General features: G+C 41.9%; 1 protein-coding gene and 1 long non-coding RNA gene across 4 annotated transcripts in view; one reads left to right on the top strand and one right to left on the bottom strand.

Moving 5' to 3' along the window:
- ANKRD12 (ankyrin repeat domain 12) overlaps window positions 1-21,178 on the bottom strand; it is a 116,751-nt gene that overhangs the window by 50,145 nt on the left and 45,428 nt on the right. For 2 of the 3 annotated variants that reach the window (XM_054019248.1, XM_054019250.1), the window contains exons 3-5: window positions 18,725-18,872; window positions 13,330-13,398; window positions 3,561-3,707 (exon numbers count right to left, since the gene is read on the bottom strand). In XM_054019248.1, the coding sequence (XP_053875223.1) occupies window positions 3,561-3,707; window positions 13,330-13,398; window positions 18,725-18,872 (364 nt within the window). The remainder of the gene's footprint in view (window positions 1-3,560; window positions 3,708-13,329; window positions 13,399-18,724; window positions 18,873-21,178) is intronic. The other variant, XM_054019249.1, reaches the window with a different exon arrangement.
- Window positions 1-21,178, top strand: part of LOC128832159 (uncharacterized) — a 121,352-nt gene that overhangs the window by 60,493 nt on the left and 39,681 nt on the right. The window lies entirely within an intron of this gene.

The raw sequence follows: 21,178 nt of genomic DNA, 5'->3' as shown, positions 1-21,178 counted from the left end.
GGTACTTGAAAGCTGCTTGTGTTTTGTCAATGGCCTTGACAAAGTTCTTCATCAGACCCAGCTTGATCTGTAAGGGTGGTAACAAAATCTTCCTTGATTCAACAAGTGGTGGATGCTGAACACTTTTCCTCCCAGGCTCCAATGACTGTCGGAGTGACCAATCTTTCCTGATGTAGTGGGAATCTCTTGCACGACTATCCCACTTGCAGAGAAAACAGCAGTATTTTGTGTATCCGATCTGCAGACCAAGCAAGAGAGCAACAACCTTCAAATCGCCACAAAGCTGCCACTGATGTTGGTCATAGTTTATGCACCTCAAAAGTTGTTTCATGTTGTCATAGGTTTCCTTCATATGGACTGCATGACCAACTGGAATTGATGGCAAAACATTGCCATTATGCAGTAAAACAGCTTTAAGACTCGTCTTCGATGAATCAATGAACAGTTTCCACTCATCTGGATCATGAACGATGTTGAGGGCTGCCATCACACCATCGATGTTGTTGCAGGCTACAAGATCACCTTCCATGAAGAAGAATGGGACAAGATCCTTTTGACAGTCACGGAACATGGAAACCCTAACATCACCTGCCAGGAGATTCCACTGCTGTAGTCTGGAGCCCAAGAGCTCTGCCTTACTCTTGGGTAGTTCCAAATCCCTGACAAGGTCATTCAGTTCACCTTGTGTTATGAGGTGTGGTTCAGAGGAGGAGGATGGGAGAAAATGTGGGTCCTGTGACACTGATGGTTCAGGACCAGAAGTTTCATCCTCTTCCTCGTCTGACTCAGGTGAGAATGATTCTGGTGCATCAGGAACCGGCAGTCCTTCTCCATGGGGTACTGGGCGTATAGCTGATGGAATGTTTGGATAATGCACAGTCCACTTTTTCTTCTTTGACACACCTTTCTCAACTGGAGGCACCATGCAGAAGTAACAATTGCTGGTATGATCTGTTGGCTCTCTCCAAATCATTGGCACTGCAAAAGGCATAGATTTCCTTTTCCTGTTCAACCACTGGCGAAGATTTGTTGCACAAGTGTTGCAGCATATGTGTGGGGCCCACCTCTTGTCCTGATCTCCAATTTTGCAGCCAAAATAAAGGCTTTCTTAACCATAGTGGTTATACTGCGCTTTTGTGATGCAAAAGTCACTTCACCACAAACATCGCAGAAGTTATCTGCACTGTTCACACCAGTACGAGGCATCTCTGCTCACTTTGGCTAAACAGAAATGTGTCCCTTTGCAAAATCAAACACTGACAAATAAGAGAGCACGACACTGTATGATTTCTAGAGCTGATATAGGGCAATTTGTCATGTATGACGCAATACCAGCTTCAGATTGCATCATTCATTGTTTTGCCTAAAAAGCAAGTACTGTCCAAACCCCAGTCCTAGATTTATTCATTGATCCAGTCAAAGATGTATTTTAGTCATTTCTGGTTTAAATTGAGATTCCCTTCCCTTTATAACTCACTTATCCTCCGCCATTCCCAAGTGAAGGGTCGTATATACTGACCCAATAGCATATCTTGAAAACTAGAGCCAATCAACAATTTTAAGCATCATTTTCGTTCTCAGTGACCCAGAATTAGTAAAGTTTGACTACATTTATTTCATAAGCATTTTGGCTGTCGAGCAGTGTATGTAATTAAATAAATTGCAAGAAGAGTAATGTGTGATAAGCTTGCAGCTTTGCTTTGCTTACTACCATACTCTGCAGCTTGTGAACCGTTCATGATGTGTACATAGACTGGTTACAATAATTAGTAGCCCAATCAAAGTGTGTGATACAATATATTAACTAACTTATTACCTGTAAGTGTGTATGTAAGCTGAGTCATGATTATGTAAATTGGATATGTGGTATAACCTGTTCCCATCCCCTATACTTGAGCCAGATCAATTCAAGTGTAGTTTGATTGTATGCCAATAAAGAAACCTGTGACGAGTCCAGAGTTGAACTAATTTCTTGAAATCCAGAGAACTGGATAAAGTGTACTCTGAGCATGGGATGAAGTATTCTGGATAAGCTGAGTGGAAAAGGAACCAGCTTCCCCACCCAACTCTTTGGCAGCTTGGCTCCTGGGGAGCCCAGGCTTCCAGGTTCCTGGGTATTCAGGAGTCTGTCTGCTGGGCAGCTGAGAGCCTAGAAGTCTGGAAGCCTTGACTCCCAAGCTCTGAGGCTCCTCAGCAACTCACTAGGTAGGCTGATAGGGAGCTGGGAAGCCCTAGAATCACCTGCTCCCAAGCTCATGGCTTCTCAACAGCCCAGACTCTCAGGGCCTGTGGCTCCCAGGTAGCCAGCCAGCCTGCCCTTGGGCTCAGGACCCCGGTGCTTCTGGAGTCCACAGCTTCAGGGAAGCCAGCTAGAAAGTCTGCTCCTGAACCAGATTCTCCAGGATTCCCTTTCATGGAGAATTTTGAAATTTTTTATTTCTTTTCCAAATCAGAATGAAACCAAATTTTGAAATATTAAAATCCTACACAAAATAGAAATATCTTTCTCTTCACAGCTCTGGTTATAACCACAACAGAACAACTTGGTTTATCACAGGGCTCGGCAATCTTTCAGAAGTGGTGTGCCGAGTCTTCATTTATTCACTCTTGTGTGCCAGTAATACATTTTAACATTTTTAGAAGGTCTCTTTCTACAAGTCTATAATATATACATACATACAACAATAGTTTAGTTAAAGTAAATAAGGTTTTTAAAATGTTTAAGCAGCTTCATTTAAAATTAAATTAAAATGCAGAGCCCCCCAGCCCAGTGGCCAGGACCCGGGCAGTATGAGTGCCACTGAAAATTAGCTCGCGTGCTGCCTTCGGCACACATGCCATAGGTTGCCTACCCCTCGTTTATCAACTACCACCAAATTCTAAAAGTTAATTTAGTCATTTACCTTCCGATTACCTTTGTTAAAGTATTAACTTCATAAACACTTATGTTAAAATGGAAGTTAAATTGTTATGTTAACAAAAATATATTACAGCTCCTATGATGATTGATTTTTATAGTTTATTCCTGTAAACAGCATTAGACACTAAGGAGCTGATCCAGCCCCCGGGTGAAAATCGTGACTCTATTTAAGTCAATGGGAATTCTGTCACTGATTTCAAGGGGGCCATAATTTCACCTCATATGAAGACTCCCATGGACTTCAGTGAGAGTTGAATTGCACACTGAACTCGTAAGAATATATTAAGTGCAACCCCCTCCACCCCAAAAAACCCCCCAATGAAAATGTAACATGACAGCTGAGAGATGGAATACTCAAAAATGGGAAATTCATTATTACAGTCACCACAGCAATCCTAAAACAGCCCTTTGTATATTATAACTAAAGATAGTCAGGAATTTTTCATCAAATTATTTGACAGAAAATGCAGTTTTCTACAAAGATGAAATTTTCCACGAGAAGAATTTTGCTTTGCAAATTCAGAAGAGTGCTTGATTAAATCAAAGACTGCTTTAAAAAACAAGAAAAAATGTAACAGGTGGAGGGGGGTTTAATAGGGAGGAGAGAGAGAAACAGTAACTCAGTGGTAGTTGGTATCACCTGGACTGTTGTCTCTAGCTGTCATCTGCATAAGAAGGGCCATCTGTTTGCGCTCCGAAAGCGGATAACCAAAAAGTATGCTAACTGGTGTCGACTTCTTACTTCCAGTTTCCTTTTTCATTTTCTTCTTCTCTGGGCCTTCTTTCTCTGGAAATATTAGCACACTAATAAGATTCTGAAAAATAACCAACTATATTACAGAATCTCACACAGACAGAAATAGCCATTTTCAATTATTTATGTGAGCTGGAGGTTGGAGAAAAAAAATACATTACTATGTCATGCTGCCCCACTTAGTACATTTGTGTTACTTTTTCTTCGGTCAGGAGGGTATGCACCACTAGTTTTGACATAGTTTTCAGCTGACTGCAACAATATACTCATGAATAAAGCACTTAAAGATTTTAGAAGTATATCATACAAATAAAACTATAAAGTCAATAACTTGTTTTCAGACTGATGTGTAGTCACAACTTTGATTTTTCACAGAATCAAGAAAGAGGTGGAAAATTCCTTAAAGTCCTCTAGTGTACCCCAATCCCACTGCAAGAGTGTCCCCAACTATATCTTCTAGTGCTTTGTAGAATCCAGTTTGAAAACATCAGAAACAATGGTGAATTCATTACCCTCAGGAGACTATCCTACTATTTAACAAAACTCATTATTAGGAAATTTTTCCTGATATTCTGCCTAAATACTGCTGTCCTGAAATTCATCTCATTACTCCTAATTTTACATCCCTTTGTCTCACCTTAAGTAATTCCTTCCCCTCCTTACTCTTCCAATATGTGCAGCTATTATGCGTTTCCCCTTGGTCAACATTTAGCAGAATTATTTAATATTTAGGATCAAAGATTTTGAATTTGGAGCCTAAAGTTAGGCACCTAAATAAATGGCCTGACTTCTAAAGGTGCTGTGCACCTAAAAATTTCCACTCATTTCAATGTGAGCTGCATATGCTCTGAGTATCAGACCACTTTTTAAAGTTGCTAAACATGAATGTAGAACATAATATTATTTGTGCCAATTTGAAAACTTTGGTCTGTGTCTTTTTGTCTTTCCTCTTCAAATTCCATCGTTTGCCCACTTTCTTCTGACTGAACACAATATTATAGGTGTGGCTTCACCGGAGCTTTATAGAGATGGGAATAACGTGTGATGTGTTACCTCTGACCATGCAGTCCTAAACTGCTCTAGTGTTTTTTCTACCTTTCTAGGTGATTTTTATTTTTTCTATCCTCAGTGATGTTTATAAACGCATGTATTGTAGTGTTGTGTAAATGTAGATAATGTACTGTTCATCTTCTCTCAGTGTATTAAGATGGTAAAATTATCATCATTTTTACTTGTAAACTTGATTTGGAATTCTAAGGTAGCCCTCAAGTGTTTAACAACAGCTTTGGTAGTTTGGCCTTGTTTTATTTTTAACTTTTACTTTACCTTTTTTTAAAGATTGTATTTGCCATTGTTAGAAGGCAGGGTCTGTAGGTTGCTCTGAGGATGTCACGCAGCAGAACAAAACGAACTCAACACACTTCTGCTAAACAAATTCTCCCCTCTGTCTCGCCTCCTTAAAGGCCCAGTACAAGCAATGGATTAAATACAGAAAGCAATCCTCTAACAATACTAGCAGGAAGTATAATATTTCATGATGGCACTGTCTGCCTTACCAGTTCCTCTCTCTGAGCCTGCCTGCTCAGACCTCCTCCGCATACCATTAAGCTCAGGACCATACTCTGCCATGTACAGTAACTGGTAACCCCTTTGCCTTCTTAATTAGATCAGTAGGGGCAGGAAGATGGAAGGAATTCAGGTAGTTGGGGAGACAATGTCTGTTTAGCTGCTTGCTTTCCCCTGTTCAGCTGTCTGACATTCTAATCCAGGGATCGGCAACCTACCACACGTGCCAAAGGCGGCATGTGAGCCAATTTTTACTGGCACGCTGCTGCCAGCCGGGGTTCCAGCCACCGGCCCCGCTCAGACTGCTGCCTGCCTGGGTGAACGGAATCCTAGGCCGGCAGCGGGCTGAGCGCGGCCGACGGCCAGGACCCTGGCTGGCAGGAGCCAGCAGCTGGAACTCCAGACCATCAGCTGACTGAGCTGCTCAGCCTGCCGGCCTGGGTGAACGGAACCCTGGCCAGCAGCAGCTGAGCGGGGCCGGGACCCCAGCTGGCAGGAGCCAGCAGACAGAACTCCAGACCGGCGGCAGGCTGAGCATTGGAAATGCATTTACATTACCCTTACTACCGTAGCTCTGTCCCTGTAGTGACACTAGCCTCCCATCTTCCCTTCCCTTCATGACCAGATTCTGAAAACCTGATTCACATTATGAAGGGTTTGCAGGCACAGAACCCATGTATTATAAGGAAAGTGGATAAAAATCTATGATTAAAATAATAGCTTTTAAAATTTAAATTAAATATATTTTTCTGTTAGAAAACAAATCTATTTAAAGTTAAATTAAAAATTATGACAATACATTAAGGCCAAACCTAACTATAATCTATTAACGTAATTTAAAATTGAATTTAAAAATATCCAAGTAGTAAGTGTTTACTGCTGAAGTTTTAAAGAAAGAAAAACCACTGAACTAGAAGAAGTCACTGGTTAAGCATGTGGAACCATAGTTTGTTGAAGTGTTAAATTGGCGTTTGACAGCAGTAGCCTCTTCTGCAAGTGCAGAGAGAATATTTTCTCCATTTCAATTTATTCAACTTGTTCTGTTCAATGATTAGCTCATTGAGGGTTGAGAAAAAGGATAGAGAGACAAGATGGGTGAGGTAATATCTTTTATTGGACCAACTTCTGTTGGTCAGAGAGAGAGAGAGAGACACCAACAAAAGTTTACTTCACTAACCTGGTCTATTTATAGATATAGTGTATCCGCTGGTATAGCAAAAGAGGGTTACCTACCTTTCGTAATTGTTGTTCTTCGAGAGGTGTTGCTCATGTCCATTCCAATAGGTGTGCGCGTGTGCCGCATGCACGATCGTCAGAAGTTTTTTATCCTAGCAGTACCCGTCGAGTTGGCTGTGGAGCCCCCTGGAGTGGCACCTTTATGGCGGTGTATATAGGTTCCTGCCAACCCGCCGCCTGCTCAGTTTCTTCTTGCCGAAATACTCCAACAGAGGGGAGGCGAGTAGGATTTGGAATGGACATGAGTAACACATCTCGAAGAACAAGTTATGAAAGGTAGGTAACAGTCTTTTTCTTCTTTCATCATTGGAACAACTGATCTCTTGCTTTAGCAAGTGCTTCCTAGTGGTTTTCCCTTTATATAGTTATCCTTCACTATCTTAGTTAGTCAGTTAGTTAGTTCGTTAGTACTTTTAAGTTGCCGCCGCCCCAGGGGTTCAATCTGTGCGATAGGTGTGGTAAGCCTATGGCCAGAGAGGATCTGCACGCCGCTTGTCTAAAGTGCCTGGGAGAGGATCATTTGCAAGACAAGTGCACCATCTGCAGAGGCTTCAAGCCCAGAACTAAGAGGGAGAGAGACTCTTGATGGAGTCTGCTTTCCAGCCCCAACCGGCTCAAGAGTGGGCACCAGCAGCCTTGGTATTCAGCGCACCAGCCTCAGTGCAGGACACCTCAGCACCGAGGAAGGACTCGCATAAGGAGCAGCAGCACCTTTCCCCTGTGCGGAAGGCCTGCTCATCAGTGCAGCACCGATCATAATCCCCGATGCCGCATAAGAAGACGGCGGAACGGGGCCACTCCCCCGCCAAGAAGAGCAGGCAGGACTCCAGTGTGGTGCTTCTCACGGGTGGGACACCAGAAGGCTGGTCTATCAGTCCTGGCACCGTCGACTCCGGCCTCGAGGGGAGGACCGTCGAATCCAATGTTGGTGGACTCTCCAGTCTGGGAAGTGTTGGAGGAGTACCTGGACCTCCTCTCCACACCAGACACTTTTGAGGCTGTGCAGGATTTAATTGCTATGACGGCACAGTCCTCGGTCTCCTATTCCTGTGCACTGCCTTAGGTGCAGGCGGTGCAAGCCCCGGCTGCTGCACCAATTCCGACACAGTCTGCGGGACCAATGGGGGTATCTCTTATCCGGTACTAGGGCAAGTCCACCATGATGCAGCGCTGTTTCCCATTGCCACGGGACTGCTCCCCGGCACCATTGGAATCCGGCCCTCCCTCCCGGGCTCGGACTGTTCATTGGAGTCAGAGGCGGAGTCATACGTGTCCCAACGCAGCCGGTACCAGTCAAGATCCTGGCAACGGTCTCGGCACTGTAGGGTGGAGGAACACTCAGTACCGATGCTGTAGTGGCCTCCCCAGTGGCAGGGAACGGTACAATGACTTTTTGGACACCTTGGGGCTACCACCAGGGCCAAGGGCATGGTTCGAGGGCAGCATCGGCGGTCTCTGTTGCCTGTGCCCCTCCTTCTGCAACGTCCGTTGCCCCAATCAGTCCAGGGCTCCCAAGGACCCACCACGGGGTTCAGACTCTGGGTCTCCCACATTAAGTGCAAGGTCAGAGACACCCGACAGGAATTCGCTGCAGTCCTGGAAGAGGGCAGGGGTGGTGGCTAGAATCTTCCTCCAGGCTGCTCTGGACTCCACTGACTCAGCAGTGTGAACCATGGCTACGGGCATCACAATAAGGCGTAGGTCATGGCTACAGGTCTCGGGGCTCCCGGCAGAGATCCAGAATACCATACAGGACCTCCCATTTGACTGAGGGGCTGTTTGCTGACAAGACAGACTCGAGACTGCAGTCTCAAGGACTCGTGAGCAACCCTCAAGTCTCTGGGAATTCACACACCAGCACCCCAGAGAAAGCCCTTCAAGCTCCAGCCCCCCTCACGATTTTATCCAGTTCCCCCCAGGCAGGACTATAATCGAAGGAGGGGAAGAAACAACAGGAGGTATCCCCCGCAGTCTTCCTCCGGCCATAGTCAGGGCTCCTCCAAGCAGCCCCCGCAGCTCTAAATCTAACATTTGAAGGTGCACCCAGGTATGGAGCACCAGCCCAAATCCCGGATCCTTGCCCTTCCTTTGTGAATTGTCTGTCCCACTTCTGCTGTGCCTGGGCCCAGATTACTTCAGATCACTGGGTCCTGAGCACGATAGGGGTGGGATATTCTATCTAGTTCTGTGCCCTCCCACCCACCTTCCCGTTCCTCTTCAGGGACTCCTCTCATGAGCAACTCCTGCTACAGGAGGTGCAATTGCTCCTTGCGCTGGGGGTAGTAGAGGAGGTTCCATAGGAGTTCAGGGGCAGGGGGTTCTACTCCTGATATTTCCCCATCCCAAAGGCCAAGGGTGGGCTCAGGCCTATCCTGGATCTGCAAAACCTCAGCTTTCTTATGAATGTTTTGAAGTTTCGTATGGTTTCTCTGGCCACTATCATTCCTTCTTTGGATCCGGGGGACTGGTTTGCCACCCTCGACTTGAAGGACGCATACTTTCATATATCAATTATTCCAGAACACAGGAGATTCCTGAGATTCGTAATCAGTGGCCTGAACTGACAGTTCACCATACTACCATTCGGACTTTCAACGGCCCCGCATGTGTTCACAAAGTGCCTGGCAATCATGGCAGCCTGCCTGCAAACACCGGGTACATGTCTTCCTGTACCTGGATGACTGGTTCATCAAGGGCAATTCCCGAGTGCAAGTGCTAGAGCATGTAGCCCTGGCACTACAGCAGGTTGGGGCTCATTCTGAATGTGCCCAAGTCTACACTGGTCCCAACCCAGAAAATAGAGTTCATCGGGGCTCTCCTGGACTCCACTCAGGCCAGAGCCTCCCTACCCAAGTCCCGGTTCCAAAGCATCAAGGGCAACATCGACAGCCTCCACTGGTTCCCAACTACCACGGCCAGAAACTGCATGAAGCTTCGGGGGCATATGGCAGCCTGCAAGTATATAGTGCAGCATGCCAGGTTGCGCTTTCGCCCCCTCCAGGCTTGGTTGGCGAGGGTATACAGACCCAGATGGGACTCTCTGGACCCTGGTTACCCAAGATTCTCGAGTCCCTCAGCTGGTGGCTACAACCTTAAATGATCTGTGTGGGAGTACCCTTCGCCAAACCTCAGCCCTCATTGTCGCTGGTCATGGACACATTGGAGACAGGCAGGAGAGTGCACCTGGGCAGTATCAGAACTCAAGGCGTGTGGTCACAACTAGAACTATCACTGCATATCAATGTCAGGGAGCTTAGAGCGATTCACCTGGCTTGCCAGACGTTCCAGGCCCATCTTCAGGGGAATTGTGTCTCAGTACTGATGGACAACACCACAGCGATGTTCTATATAAACAAACAGGGTGGTGCTTATTCCTCTCCCCTGTGCCTGGAAGCTCTCCGACTGTAGGACTTCTGTGTCGCACACTGCATCCATATGTGCCGGGAGCAGAGAACAAACTAGCGGACCACTTCAGTCGCTCGTTCAACACTCACGAGTGGGCACTCAGAGCAGACATTGCCTTTTTGATCTTCCAGAGGTGGGGCTATCCCGATGTGGACCAGTTTGTGACACGGAGCAACAGAAAGTATCAGCTATTCTGTTCCTTTCAGAACCACAGCCACGGCTCCATAGTAGACATCTTTCACCTACCATGGACAAGTCACCTGCTGTGTGTTCCTGCCCTTCCCCCTCATACACAAGGTCCTCATCAAGATCCGGCAGGACAGGGCCTCGGTGATCCTCATAGCACCAGCGTGGCTCCGACAGCACTGGTTCACCATGCTGCTGAACCTATTTGTGGACAGGCCAGTAGTGATGCTCCCGGACCTCATCACACAGGATCACAGCCAACTACAACACGCCAACTTGGAGTCCCTCCACCTCAGGGCCTGGAAACTCCATGGCTGAACCAGCTTGAACTGCAGTGCTCCGACTCTGTTAGGGAAATTCTACTGGGGAGCAGGAAGCCCTCCACTTACACAACGTACCTGGCGAAGTGGAAGTGTTTCTCCATTTGGTGACTACAGAAAGATACCTCCTCGCAGCAAGTCTCTATTCCCCTTGTGCTAGACTACCTCTTGTACCTGAAGCAACAGGGGTTGACGATCTCATCTATTAAGGCACCTGGTGGCCATCTCCACCTTCTACCAGGGTGTGCTGGGCAGGTCAGTCTTTAGCAATCACATGGTGGGCTGGTTTCTTAAGGGCTTGGATAGACTTTACCCCCAGGTGAGGCAGCCCATTCCTCAGTGGGATCTTAACCAAGTCCTTTCCGGACTCATGGGTCCCCTTTCGAGCCCCTAGCGACCTGCCCCTTATCTTACCTTTCCCAGAAGGTGGCTTTTCTGGTGGCCATAACCTCATCCAGAAGGGTCTCCGAGTTCAGAGCGCTGACTTCCGAGCCCCCCTACACAGTCCTTTACAAATACAAGGTACAGCTATGCCCTCATCCAACGTTCCTAACCAAGGTAGTATCACAATTTCACATTAACAAGGACCTATTTCTACTGCTATACTTTCCTAAACCTCATGCCAGCAACAAAGAGCGAGCACTCCATTCCCTGGATGTCAGGCATGCCCTAGCCTTCTACATTGAATGCACAAAGCCGTTTCGTAAGTCACCACAGCTTTTTATTGCAATCGCTGAGAGGATGAAAGGGCTTCCCATCTCGTCATGGATCAGGTCCTGCATCAGAACATGCTATGACCTGGCTAAGATCCCAGCCCCGGCATTGACAGCGCACTCCACAAGAGCACAGGCCTTTTCCGCTGCGTTCCTCACACAAGTTCCCATTCAGGACATATGCAAGGCAGCAGTGTGGTCTTCCATCCACACCTTCACGTCACACTAAGCAGTCAGCAACTCGGTGACCTCCGACCTCTTCTCCGTTGAAACTGCTTAGGAGTCACCTATTGGAATGGACATGAGCAATCACTCAAAGAAGGTGGTAAGAAGGAACTGAGCAGGAGGCGGGTCGGCAGGGACCTATATACACCTCCATAAAGGCGCCACTCCAGGGGGCTCTGCAGCCAACCCGATGGGTACTGCTAGGGTAAAAACTTCCAATGATTGTGCATGCAGCGTGTGCACACACACACCTATTGGAATGGACGTGAGCAATCACCCGAAGAAAAAGTAGTACTAAATTTAGCGTAAAGGCTATATTTAGTTGCATATCAATGTGTTTTAATGGTTACCTGCCAATGAGAATCAACTTTCCTTAGGAAAGTAACTAAAAAGTACAAATGCAAAACAAGATTAAAAGTTATTATTTAAATCTACGTTTCCTACTTGATTTAAATAAATCACCAATTTTAATAATGATTTAAATCAACCTACCCTGATCATAAAATGCGTTATTTTAAAAACAAGGATTTTTTTTCTAACGGATATAAGAAGTTTGCAGACTATGGCTGCGGACATCTTAAATTTTGAAAAGCCTTTGTACTAGTACAATGTAATTCTTCCATCCTCCCCTCATCCTCTTTTTTCATGAAAGCTTTTAAGAATTCTGCAGTCTGTGGAAGCAATAATCTTAATGCTGGAGGAGACATTATTAGTACAGACTGTAGTAACATATAGAGGAGGTAAATTGCAAATGCACTAAAAGAGCAAACTCTTCATGTAAGCAAATAAAAAGTCAAGCTGGGTAAAGGAGTTGTTGGCATATATTGATACACTAAGTGCAAAATTTTCAAGTGACTTAAGTATTTAGAAGCCTAAGTTCCATTAAGGACTCCACCATATTCCATACTCCTCTAGTCCTCTGCAATAGTCCCTTCTCTGCTGCCCTTCTTTGCCCCCTGCAATCTCTTTTCTGTTTGCATCCACTTCCTCCCTTAGCCCTAAGAAATCTCCTTTCTGCTCCTATCCTCTCCCTTCCCACCTCCCTTCTTTTCTGTCATAGATCTGCTGTAACAAACTCCTCCTCTCTGCCTGACTCAGACTCCTCTTTGCTCACCACTCTAAGCTCCCCCTTCTGCTGCTGCCTCCCTGCAAAGCTTGATGTTCCCACAGTTTCTCCAGACTTAATGCTCTCTGAGGAAAAGAGAAGCAAACAATAGATACATACTTTTGTTTTAAATTTCAAAAACAATGTTAATCGAAACTGTTTTAAGCATGAAAAATTATAGAACTGTGCACATGTGAATTTATAGTTTTTTATTCTGGTTTCAACTATGGAGAAGTGTGATCCGCTCCATGGAATATTTACTGTGTACTCTTCATCCGCTAATTTAGTAATTCTATAAAAAAAAAGTGCTTTAGTTTGTCTGGCATGATTTGTGTTTATAAATTCATACTACTTAGTGCCCATGGTTCTTTTCTACAAAAAAAGTTTTATATATTTAACTCTTATGTCAGAATTACACCTCAATGTTGTTTTAACAATGTTCAATGTGGCAAAATAATGTGCCAAAACCAATACTGATATAGTTAGACACACTTTAAAGATCTGTCTTGCATGTTTGCAGTGCAGTATACTGTACATTTTCTGTCACCTTCTATTTTACCTATGTTAATTATCACTTTATATTTTGAACAGTGTATTCAGCAAATGATGGTAATACATTCCTGCCCTAACTGCTTAGCACTGAAGAATGGTGTTAAACAGTTGCACTTATGGATACTTGGTGATGAAAAGTAACGTATAAATTAAATTATGTTCATTTAGGTTATTTCCATTATTTCCAGTCATTCCTTTGTCATTCAGGAAACATTTCTTTATCCATCTTTCTGTTAGAATTCACAAAGTGTTTTAAAATAAACTCTAAATAGTCGATCAACACTGAAATTAACAATGTTAACAAAAAGTCACTGGACTACAGCAGGTACACCTGATAATACATTTACCTGAATATGTCCTGTAAGAAGGTATTAATCTCTCCCCCCAGTTTTCATGTGTATGTCCTGGATCTGAATCTACAGAATGAGAAGACACAGGAGACAAGGGGTGGAGGGAAGTATGGCATACAAAAGAGAAACTCTGATATACCATTTAAAAAGATCTCTAGATATTTAGTCAAAGACTATAGGACTAGTTTTTCCACAGCTTTTAATTGATAATCACATAAATCCACAGAAAATTCCTGATTAATGATCAGGACCCTTGAATCATGCAACCAATTATAGCAACATATACGATATGTAAAAAAATCACTCACTGCTCCAAGATCTCGTCATAGAGCACACTGTACAATATACTACAATAGGCAGGCAAGGCTTAGTAAAGTGCGTTATGGAAACCTTGAGTTAAAATATTCTTGCTTTTCTGGGTCTCAGAACCCTATTGTCTTCACAATTTGTGTATTTAATTTGTTTTGTTTTATAAAGGTATTATTTTAACTGAAATAATTTTCTTATTAAAAGTGACAGTGTACGTTTAAATATGAAATTTTTAAAAAATTCCTAACCCATTCACTCAGAATATCCTAGACTGTTAAAAGTTAAGTCTTAAAAATCTAACTTCTCTTTCACTATTTTGTTGTTTACTTTTTACATTTCTCCGCCTGGACAATACAACCAGAAAAGTCAGTTTTCCTTCTATTTATAGTGAATTCCTGGTCAATTTCACTTTCAGATTCTCTGTACTAGTACAATACTACAAAGATAGGGTTAGAAACTATACATAAGGGAATTTCCATTTTTTTTAAACATCTTTCTTCTGCTAGAGACTGTTTTGTAAAAGGTTTAAAAAACAACCTCAAATTTTTGGGCCAAATTTGGTTGGACAGAATCCCTTTAACATTTTCCTCTTTTGCTGTAGCTTTCTTAACATCTTTAAAAACAATTAAAAATGGTTAAGTTATATAAGGGCAATGTTCTTAGACGCTTTTCCGCACTTCTGACTGTAGGGGTTCAAATGATCAGGCCTCATGAAATTCACACTGAAGCGCTAAAGGAACTAGAAGTAGAAACGTCAGAACCACTGGCAATTATTTTGGAGAATTTATGGAAGACAGATTATGTCCCAAGGCAAACAGTATTGTACTTATTTTTAAGGTTAGAAAAAAGGTGAATTCCTAGAACAAAACATCAACTTCTAAGCACTTTAGGAAAATAATATGCAACATGGGCTTTTCAAAAACAAATCATGCCAAACTAACCCAAATGCTTTCTTTGGTAGGGTAACAAGGTTAGTGGATAAAGGAAATGCAGTATAATTAACATATTAGAGCTTTAGTAAGACATATCACATGGTCCCATGCAAAAATTTCCATAGGGTAAAATGAGAAATATGAGTACACATCTGCTTAAAATACAAACAAACAAACCAGAAACAAGATTAGTTAATAGGTCTGTGTGAAGGCAAAGGTGTGGGTTAGTACTGAGAGGAAATTAATGTTTATAAATCACGTAGAAGTGATAACTATTAATGATGTCAGAGGACAAAGTCAAGGAAGATGACCAAATTAAAAGGAGAATACAAAACTGATAGACTCAAACTAATCTGGAGGTTAGGTTTAAACCAGTATAATCCTGATAAATTCTCTGAAGTCATAAAATGATTTTAAAGAAAAACATATGATTTAATGTAGGAAGGAGAAGTCAAATGAATAAATATAAAATGGTGGGAAATAAGGATGAAGGAAATAATGATTAGGAAGTATACCACAGAGAAATGTGTGTGGGTTCTAGTGGATGTTAAACTAGAAGGCTTGAGATAGACACTTATTTGACATTTATAAAACAAAAACAAAAAACTCCAAAAAACAAATTAAGAGTTAATAGCATTTTTAAGAAAGCTAAATGCCCCAATCCTCAAAATTAAGCATTTGTATAAGTATTTAAAGCATGCAAGTAGTCCCACTGACTTCAAAGGAACTACTCGAGGATGTAAATTGAAGCATGTACATAAATGTTTGCGGGAACAGGGCCTTAGGTTCTATTAATAAGATCTGCACCCAGAAAACAAGCTATAATTGATACTGGTTAAGCCTCAACTGAAAGTATTATTATTTTGGGTATCACAGTTTTCAAAAGAGGGAAACTGGAGAAGAAACAAGAAGGGGAAAACAAGGAAGCTATTGTTACAAAAAAATAATAAAAGGTTTGGAAAATAAGACTTGTGATAAGAGGTTAAGAGAACCAAACATATTTAAGTTTTGCCCAGAGACTAATTATTCACAAAAAGACAAGAAGAAAGGACCGCAATCAACCATGTAAAGAACTTCTAAACAAAAACCTATACCTCATTACTCAAGGTAGGTGGGGAAAGGAAGATTTTCCTACCTTCAATAGAGTTTCTACTACTTAGACAACTAAACTATCTTTTTGCCTGTTAATCAGGCAGAAGAATCAAACAGAAGCATTCATACTAAAAACAATTTTACCTTACTGTTCATCCTCAGACTACCAGAAGAGAGGAAAAATTGGAGTAGAGGTGCAGGGCCGGATGGGGGGAGTGGATGTCTGAGTGGGGATGGAGGGACACACTTGGACAGGGGGTGCAAGGACACATGGAGATGCAGGGACACATGGGGACAGGGGCAAATGTGCCTGCCTGAATGGAAAAGGCTAGGGGTCAGCCAGGGTCTCCATGGGGGAAGCTCCCTAACAATCCCTCGCTGCCCACCCAAAAAACCTGTTCCATACTTTTCCCACCCATACCCAACAACCCTCCAAGTTCACACCCAGGCTCCTTCCCAGCAATTACTTCCCTCTCCCTCAGCTCCTGTGTTACCCCTGACTCCCCCAAGCCTTTGCACTGCTTCTGAGGGATGCGGGAAATACGGTTCTGTATTCTAGTTTAAATGAATTATTACTCAGAGTTCTGTATTAATATGCCTAGTAAGGAATCTATTTGTCAAAAAACATTTCCTGTATCATTTTTGTTGTCTGCATTGTTACAGACATACTTGCTGACAGGTATTTTGAAATGACCAAAAATAATTGACACTGGTGTAATTAATTGTGTTATTTTGACAAATAAAATACACAGAATTTTGCAGAATTTGAAAATATCGTGTGCAGAATTTTTCATTTTTTTGTTGCAGAATTTTAAATTTTATGGTGCAGAATATAGTTTAGCCTTTGAAGCGGCATTTTAAGGGGTATTTATTTAAAAAGCAGTTAATCAGTTGCAGAACCCTTTTTTAGGCCTGGTCTACATTTAAAAGTGTAGATGCGGGTAGGTCGAGAGAAGAATGATTCCCACTTCTCTCCAAACTTATTCTCTCTTGCTATTTTTCCTCCCACCTCCAACCCCCTTTAAGTAAAGTCAACCAGAACTGTTGGCAATCTCTCCTAAATACAGTGAGCAAGCACAGATAATGGCAGAGGCAGCACAGTTAGTCTAATGGATTAGTCCTGGGAGTTTGGAGTTAGGAGATGTGGGTTCGAGTCCTAGCAATATCAATGACTCTGGGTGATTTCAGGCAAGTCACTTCACCTCTATGTTTCAACTTTCTCATCTATAAAATGTGGATAACAACAGTAACCTACCTACTGGTGCCATAATGCATACAGAGATCTGCAACCCGACTGACAGCAGCTAGCCAGGTGGTGAGCGGTGATCACTGCTACAGAATGGCTAATTGTGAACATCCTATTATTATATCACATTGCCCTACCCGCTTGTTTGTCTCCTCCATCTGTTATGTCTTGTCTTTTAGACTGTAAACTCTTTCAGGCTGGGAGTGTCATTTATTGTAAGTCTGTATGGTACCTAGCATAATGGAACCCAAGTTGGTTGTGATGATTGTTATTGTACGTGCTACTACAATATACATGTTAAACAGTTAATAGTAATACGTCACAAGACTATGATTAGTTCATATCTGTAAGTAGTTCTGAACATGCAAAATACTATATAAAAATGCTAAATATTAATAATAAATGCTTCTAAAATCAGACATTAAACTATTACTAGTGTCTAGCACTAAAAACTCTACCTGAGATAGCAGATGCTAATAGCGCATTTAAAATCTAATGCTAGGAACACAACTTTTTCAGAAACGAGAGGGAGCATTATTAATTAGCATAATATGCAACAATTCCAAAGTACTACTAAAAGTTGAGGTCTAATGCCAATATCTCATCTTGAATGCAACATAAATAGCTCTACTAGCCATTCAAATTGGTATAACGTGATAGTCTCTCTAGCGGGGCAAAAAAAATTATGTTTCATAGTGGACCTACATTTCAGGGGGCAAATCAACTGCATGACTGAGCCCTGGATAAACAATAAATGACTAGTGGTGGATATACTCTTATCTTGCACTGCGTTCTAAACTTGTTAACAGAGGAAGTTTACAGAGATAGTTAAACTTATTATGGGTAGAAGAATATATAATTACAGGCACTTAAGAAGAAAATGTAATAATAATCCTACTGAGAAAATGCTATATTTGGAGACTGCCTTGCAACGACCTCTGAGAGCATGATGTTTTCTTGCTACTATCAGAATTCTCATTGGACTAGTGTCATGTTCAGTAAAGTTAAAATACTGTGGGTTGGTGCAGGTGGGGGCGGGGGTTCCTAATATTCCCCCTCTTGATTCTAATACAGCTATGTTAAGAAAGACCATGGAATCTCAAAGAAATTTATTCTAGTTGGATATGCTTGAATGTGTCACACAGTTGCATCCTATATAGATCACAGAAGATTATACTGTAAGAAAAGTTTCTTTCCAGGGTTGGTTTGAGACCAGTTTGTTCCATGAGCTTAGCCGTCCTAGTCCTTTCCACATAGGAGGACAGAATGTGAGCCTATAGAAGGCAGAGGAGCTGTATTTCAATTATCAGAGGGGTAGCTGTGTTAGTCTGGATTTGTAAAAAGCGACAAAGAGTCCTGTGGCACCTTATAGACTAACAGAAGTATTGGAGCATAAGCTTTCGTGGGTGAATACCCACCTCGTTAGACGCATCATACAATACGCACTGTATTTCAATTGTGGCACTTAAACCTCTGTCTTTTCATATTCATCAATATGTTTCTTTGAGCAAATGGGCATTTAGAGATGACAATGAAGGAGGCAGATTTATGACTAAAATAGAAGCAGAAGGAGGAGTTTGTGGAATTGTTGGAAAAAGTATCTGAGAAGAATTGTGCCAGCATACAAGTTCTTGGCAAGTGCCTGATGGGATGAAAGCCTATCAGATGGGACTGAGATCTGAATCAGAAACAAGCAAGCACATCTATACTAGTTAGTATCCTTTGCATTTAACTCACTATCATAACATAAAATAATTATAATCAGGATGTATTTCAGCAACAAATGATTAGCTAAGGAAATAAAGTGTTCTACCTGTATCTGAATTTCGATCTTCATTTCTGGATGGACTAATAGTAAAAGGAAGTTTACGTTTCATGGAAGACTTTTCTTTCATCTCCTTCCCCACATCATTCCTATCCACTTTTGGAGTTTTGCTGTACGATGCAATCTTGTCCTTGCTCTGATAGAAACAAAAAGTATACTAAGCAATGTTTGTATAGAGAATAGTGTACTTACTAAAACAGTGCATACTCATTAAAAATAATGACTTACATATTTAACTGTTAAAGCAAAGTGCCATTACTGAAAAATAGAAAAAAAATGTATGTTCTTGCTAGAAGCACATTTAGAAAAAAAGGTGAGGGTGGGAAGGAATAAAAAGTAGAATTTTACCTCTAAATGTTGTTTCTGTTTCTTAAATATCTGAATCCAGGAATGATAGGCTCCTTGACTGATCAGTACAGGAACAGTACCAAAGGAATGCTAAAATAATGGCACCCTTTGGTCCCAACTCACTTCTTGCCTTCCCATATCATAAGAATCATATTAAGAAGATATAATCTATCTGATATTGAACAAATGTAACCCAGAACTGAATACAGTAATGAAATATAAAATATATTCAAAACTATCTTCCCACCTCAGAGAGGGGACGGGGGGAAAGCAAGAGAGGAAAAATAGTGAAATCTATTTATTTGGAAAGATTTTATTAAAATCTCACAAGTAACATTGAGAAAGGTTTGGGCAAATCTAGAAAAATTTTCTTAGATTGGTATTATATGCAAACGCAACATTTACAAGTAAAATTATACTTTCTGCACTCTTCAGATACACAAATTTGAAACTTTTGGGATCATTTTGGACATACCTTTATACAAGGAAGAGAAAAATAATAATAATAAAAAAAGACGGCAGGGTAGTAGGGGCAATACAATTTAACATCTGCTGTAATGGCCAATAGTCAAAAGCGTGTAAAGGACAGTCTTTGGAAAAAAGGACAAAGTCAACAAAGCCTACTTGACAGATTTTCTCTGCCAAAGGCCCACCCCCCCCCTTTTTTTTGTGCTGTTCATAGCACAATGTACTTAAGCACAGAGAAGACATGGAGTCCTCTTTGCATTATAGTCTTTAGAAATATAGCATCTGAGTAGGCCACAGAAATTTAGGTATTTTAGTCCCCATCCTGAGACACTCTCAAAGGATGATTAGGTCAAACTACCAGATGACTGACTAATTCTGTCACAGTAATACATCAAAGTACAGTAGACATCCAATGAATAACAAAGCATTCTTCTGGCACTTTTGGAGGAGAGGAGATCTGTACAAGATTTATCTCCTGCATAGATGAAACTAGAAGAAAACACTTGAAAGAAAAGAAGGTAAAATTCTCAAGACCACCTTCGGTTTATTCGGAATCAAACTAGGAATGAAAGTGGGGTTCAAAGAGACCATCTGACCAAACTGGTTGAAACTACAGCCAAAATGAAGAGAATTCTTTCTAGTCATCAAAGTTTAAAACCTCAGATTCAAAAGAAAAAACACAATCTGCACAGGACTAGATTTAAATTACAAGGGATACACCTGATCCTGAGTCTAATTAGGGAGACTTCTTGAAGGAAAAGTTATGATACCCCACTGAAAAATCTACCTTTCCTATTTGAGTCCATTGAGATTGGAAACGTCAACTCAAAAGGATACAGGTAGTTTTTCCTAAGCCACCACAAAAGAAATCTAAGACCAATCACAAGCTCTCCTAAGGTCTGGGACAGATCTTAAATGTCCCTGCTGTAACTGTTAGCTATATCAGCAGCCTTCAACATTGCTGATTGTGAAGTGCTGATAATCTTAGAAATCTAGCAAGGGTAGACATGGATTGTGTTAAGAGGAGTCCATTCCTACCATTTAGATATGACACAGAGGGTGGAGGTAGGCAATTGTTCTCTCTCACCAAGAGCTCTTGCTTGTGTCCCATACAACTCAATCCAGCCATCCCTCCTATAGGTTTAACATCTAGTTAAACATATGTGGAGGAGATAAGAAGACACTAAGGATATAATGATAAGGATATAATGATAGCAATATACCCATGACACTTAGGTCTATGTCTCCTCATTAAGTGTGGACAGTATATGACCCTGTTGTCTCAACATCTGAAAGTTAGGTATCTGAATGAGAAACAGTTGGCACAAACTCTATCTGGGTAACATTGATGAAATACTCGTAGGCAGAGGTAAACAAGTTGAGAAGTTAGAAGTAGGCACGAAGATGGCATAAACAGTGCACCTGCAGGGCAGATATTTCACACATATGTAGCTTAGAGACTGGAATTTTGATTTTACAAGAAGCACAGCACTTGAAAAAAGACTTTTTGTCACAGTCCACAATGCCAACAAATGGAAAACAATGACACTGAAGTTGAAATGCTGACAATACCATCTAAAGAGCTCAAAGTGCCACAGTCCCGGGAACCACAAAAAATACCACGTA

Source organism: Malaclemys terrapin, chromosome 2 (genome assembly GCF_027887155.1).
Source record: "Malaclemys terrapin pileata isolate rMalTer1 chromosome 2, rMalTer1.hap1, whole genome shotgun sequence".
NCBI lineage: Eukaryota > Metazoa > Chordata > Testudines > Emydidae > Malaclemys > Malaclemys terrapin.
The sequence above is the reverse complement of the archived record's forward strand: the minus strand, read 5'-3'. Positions and strand labels throughout refer to the sequence as shown.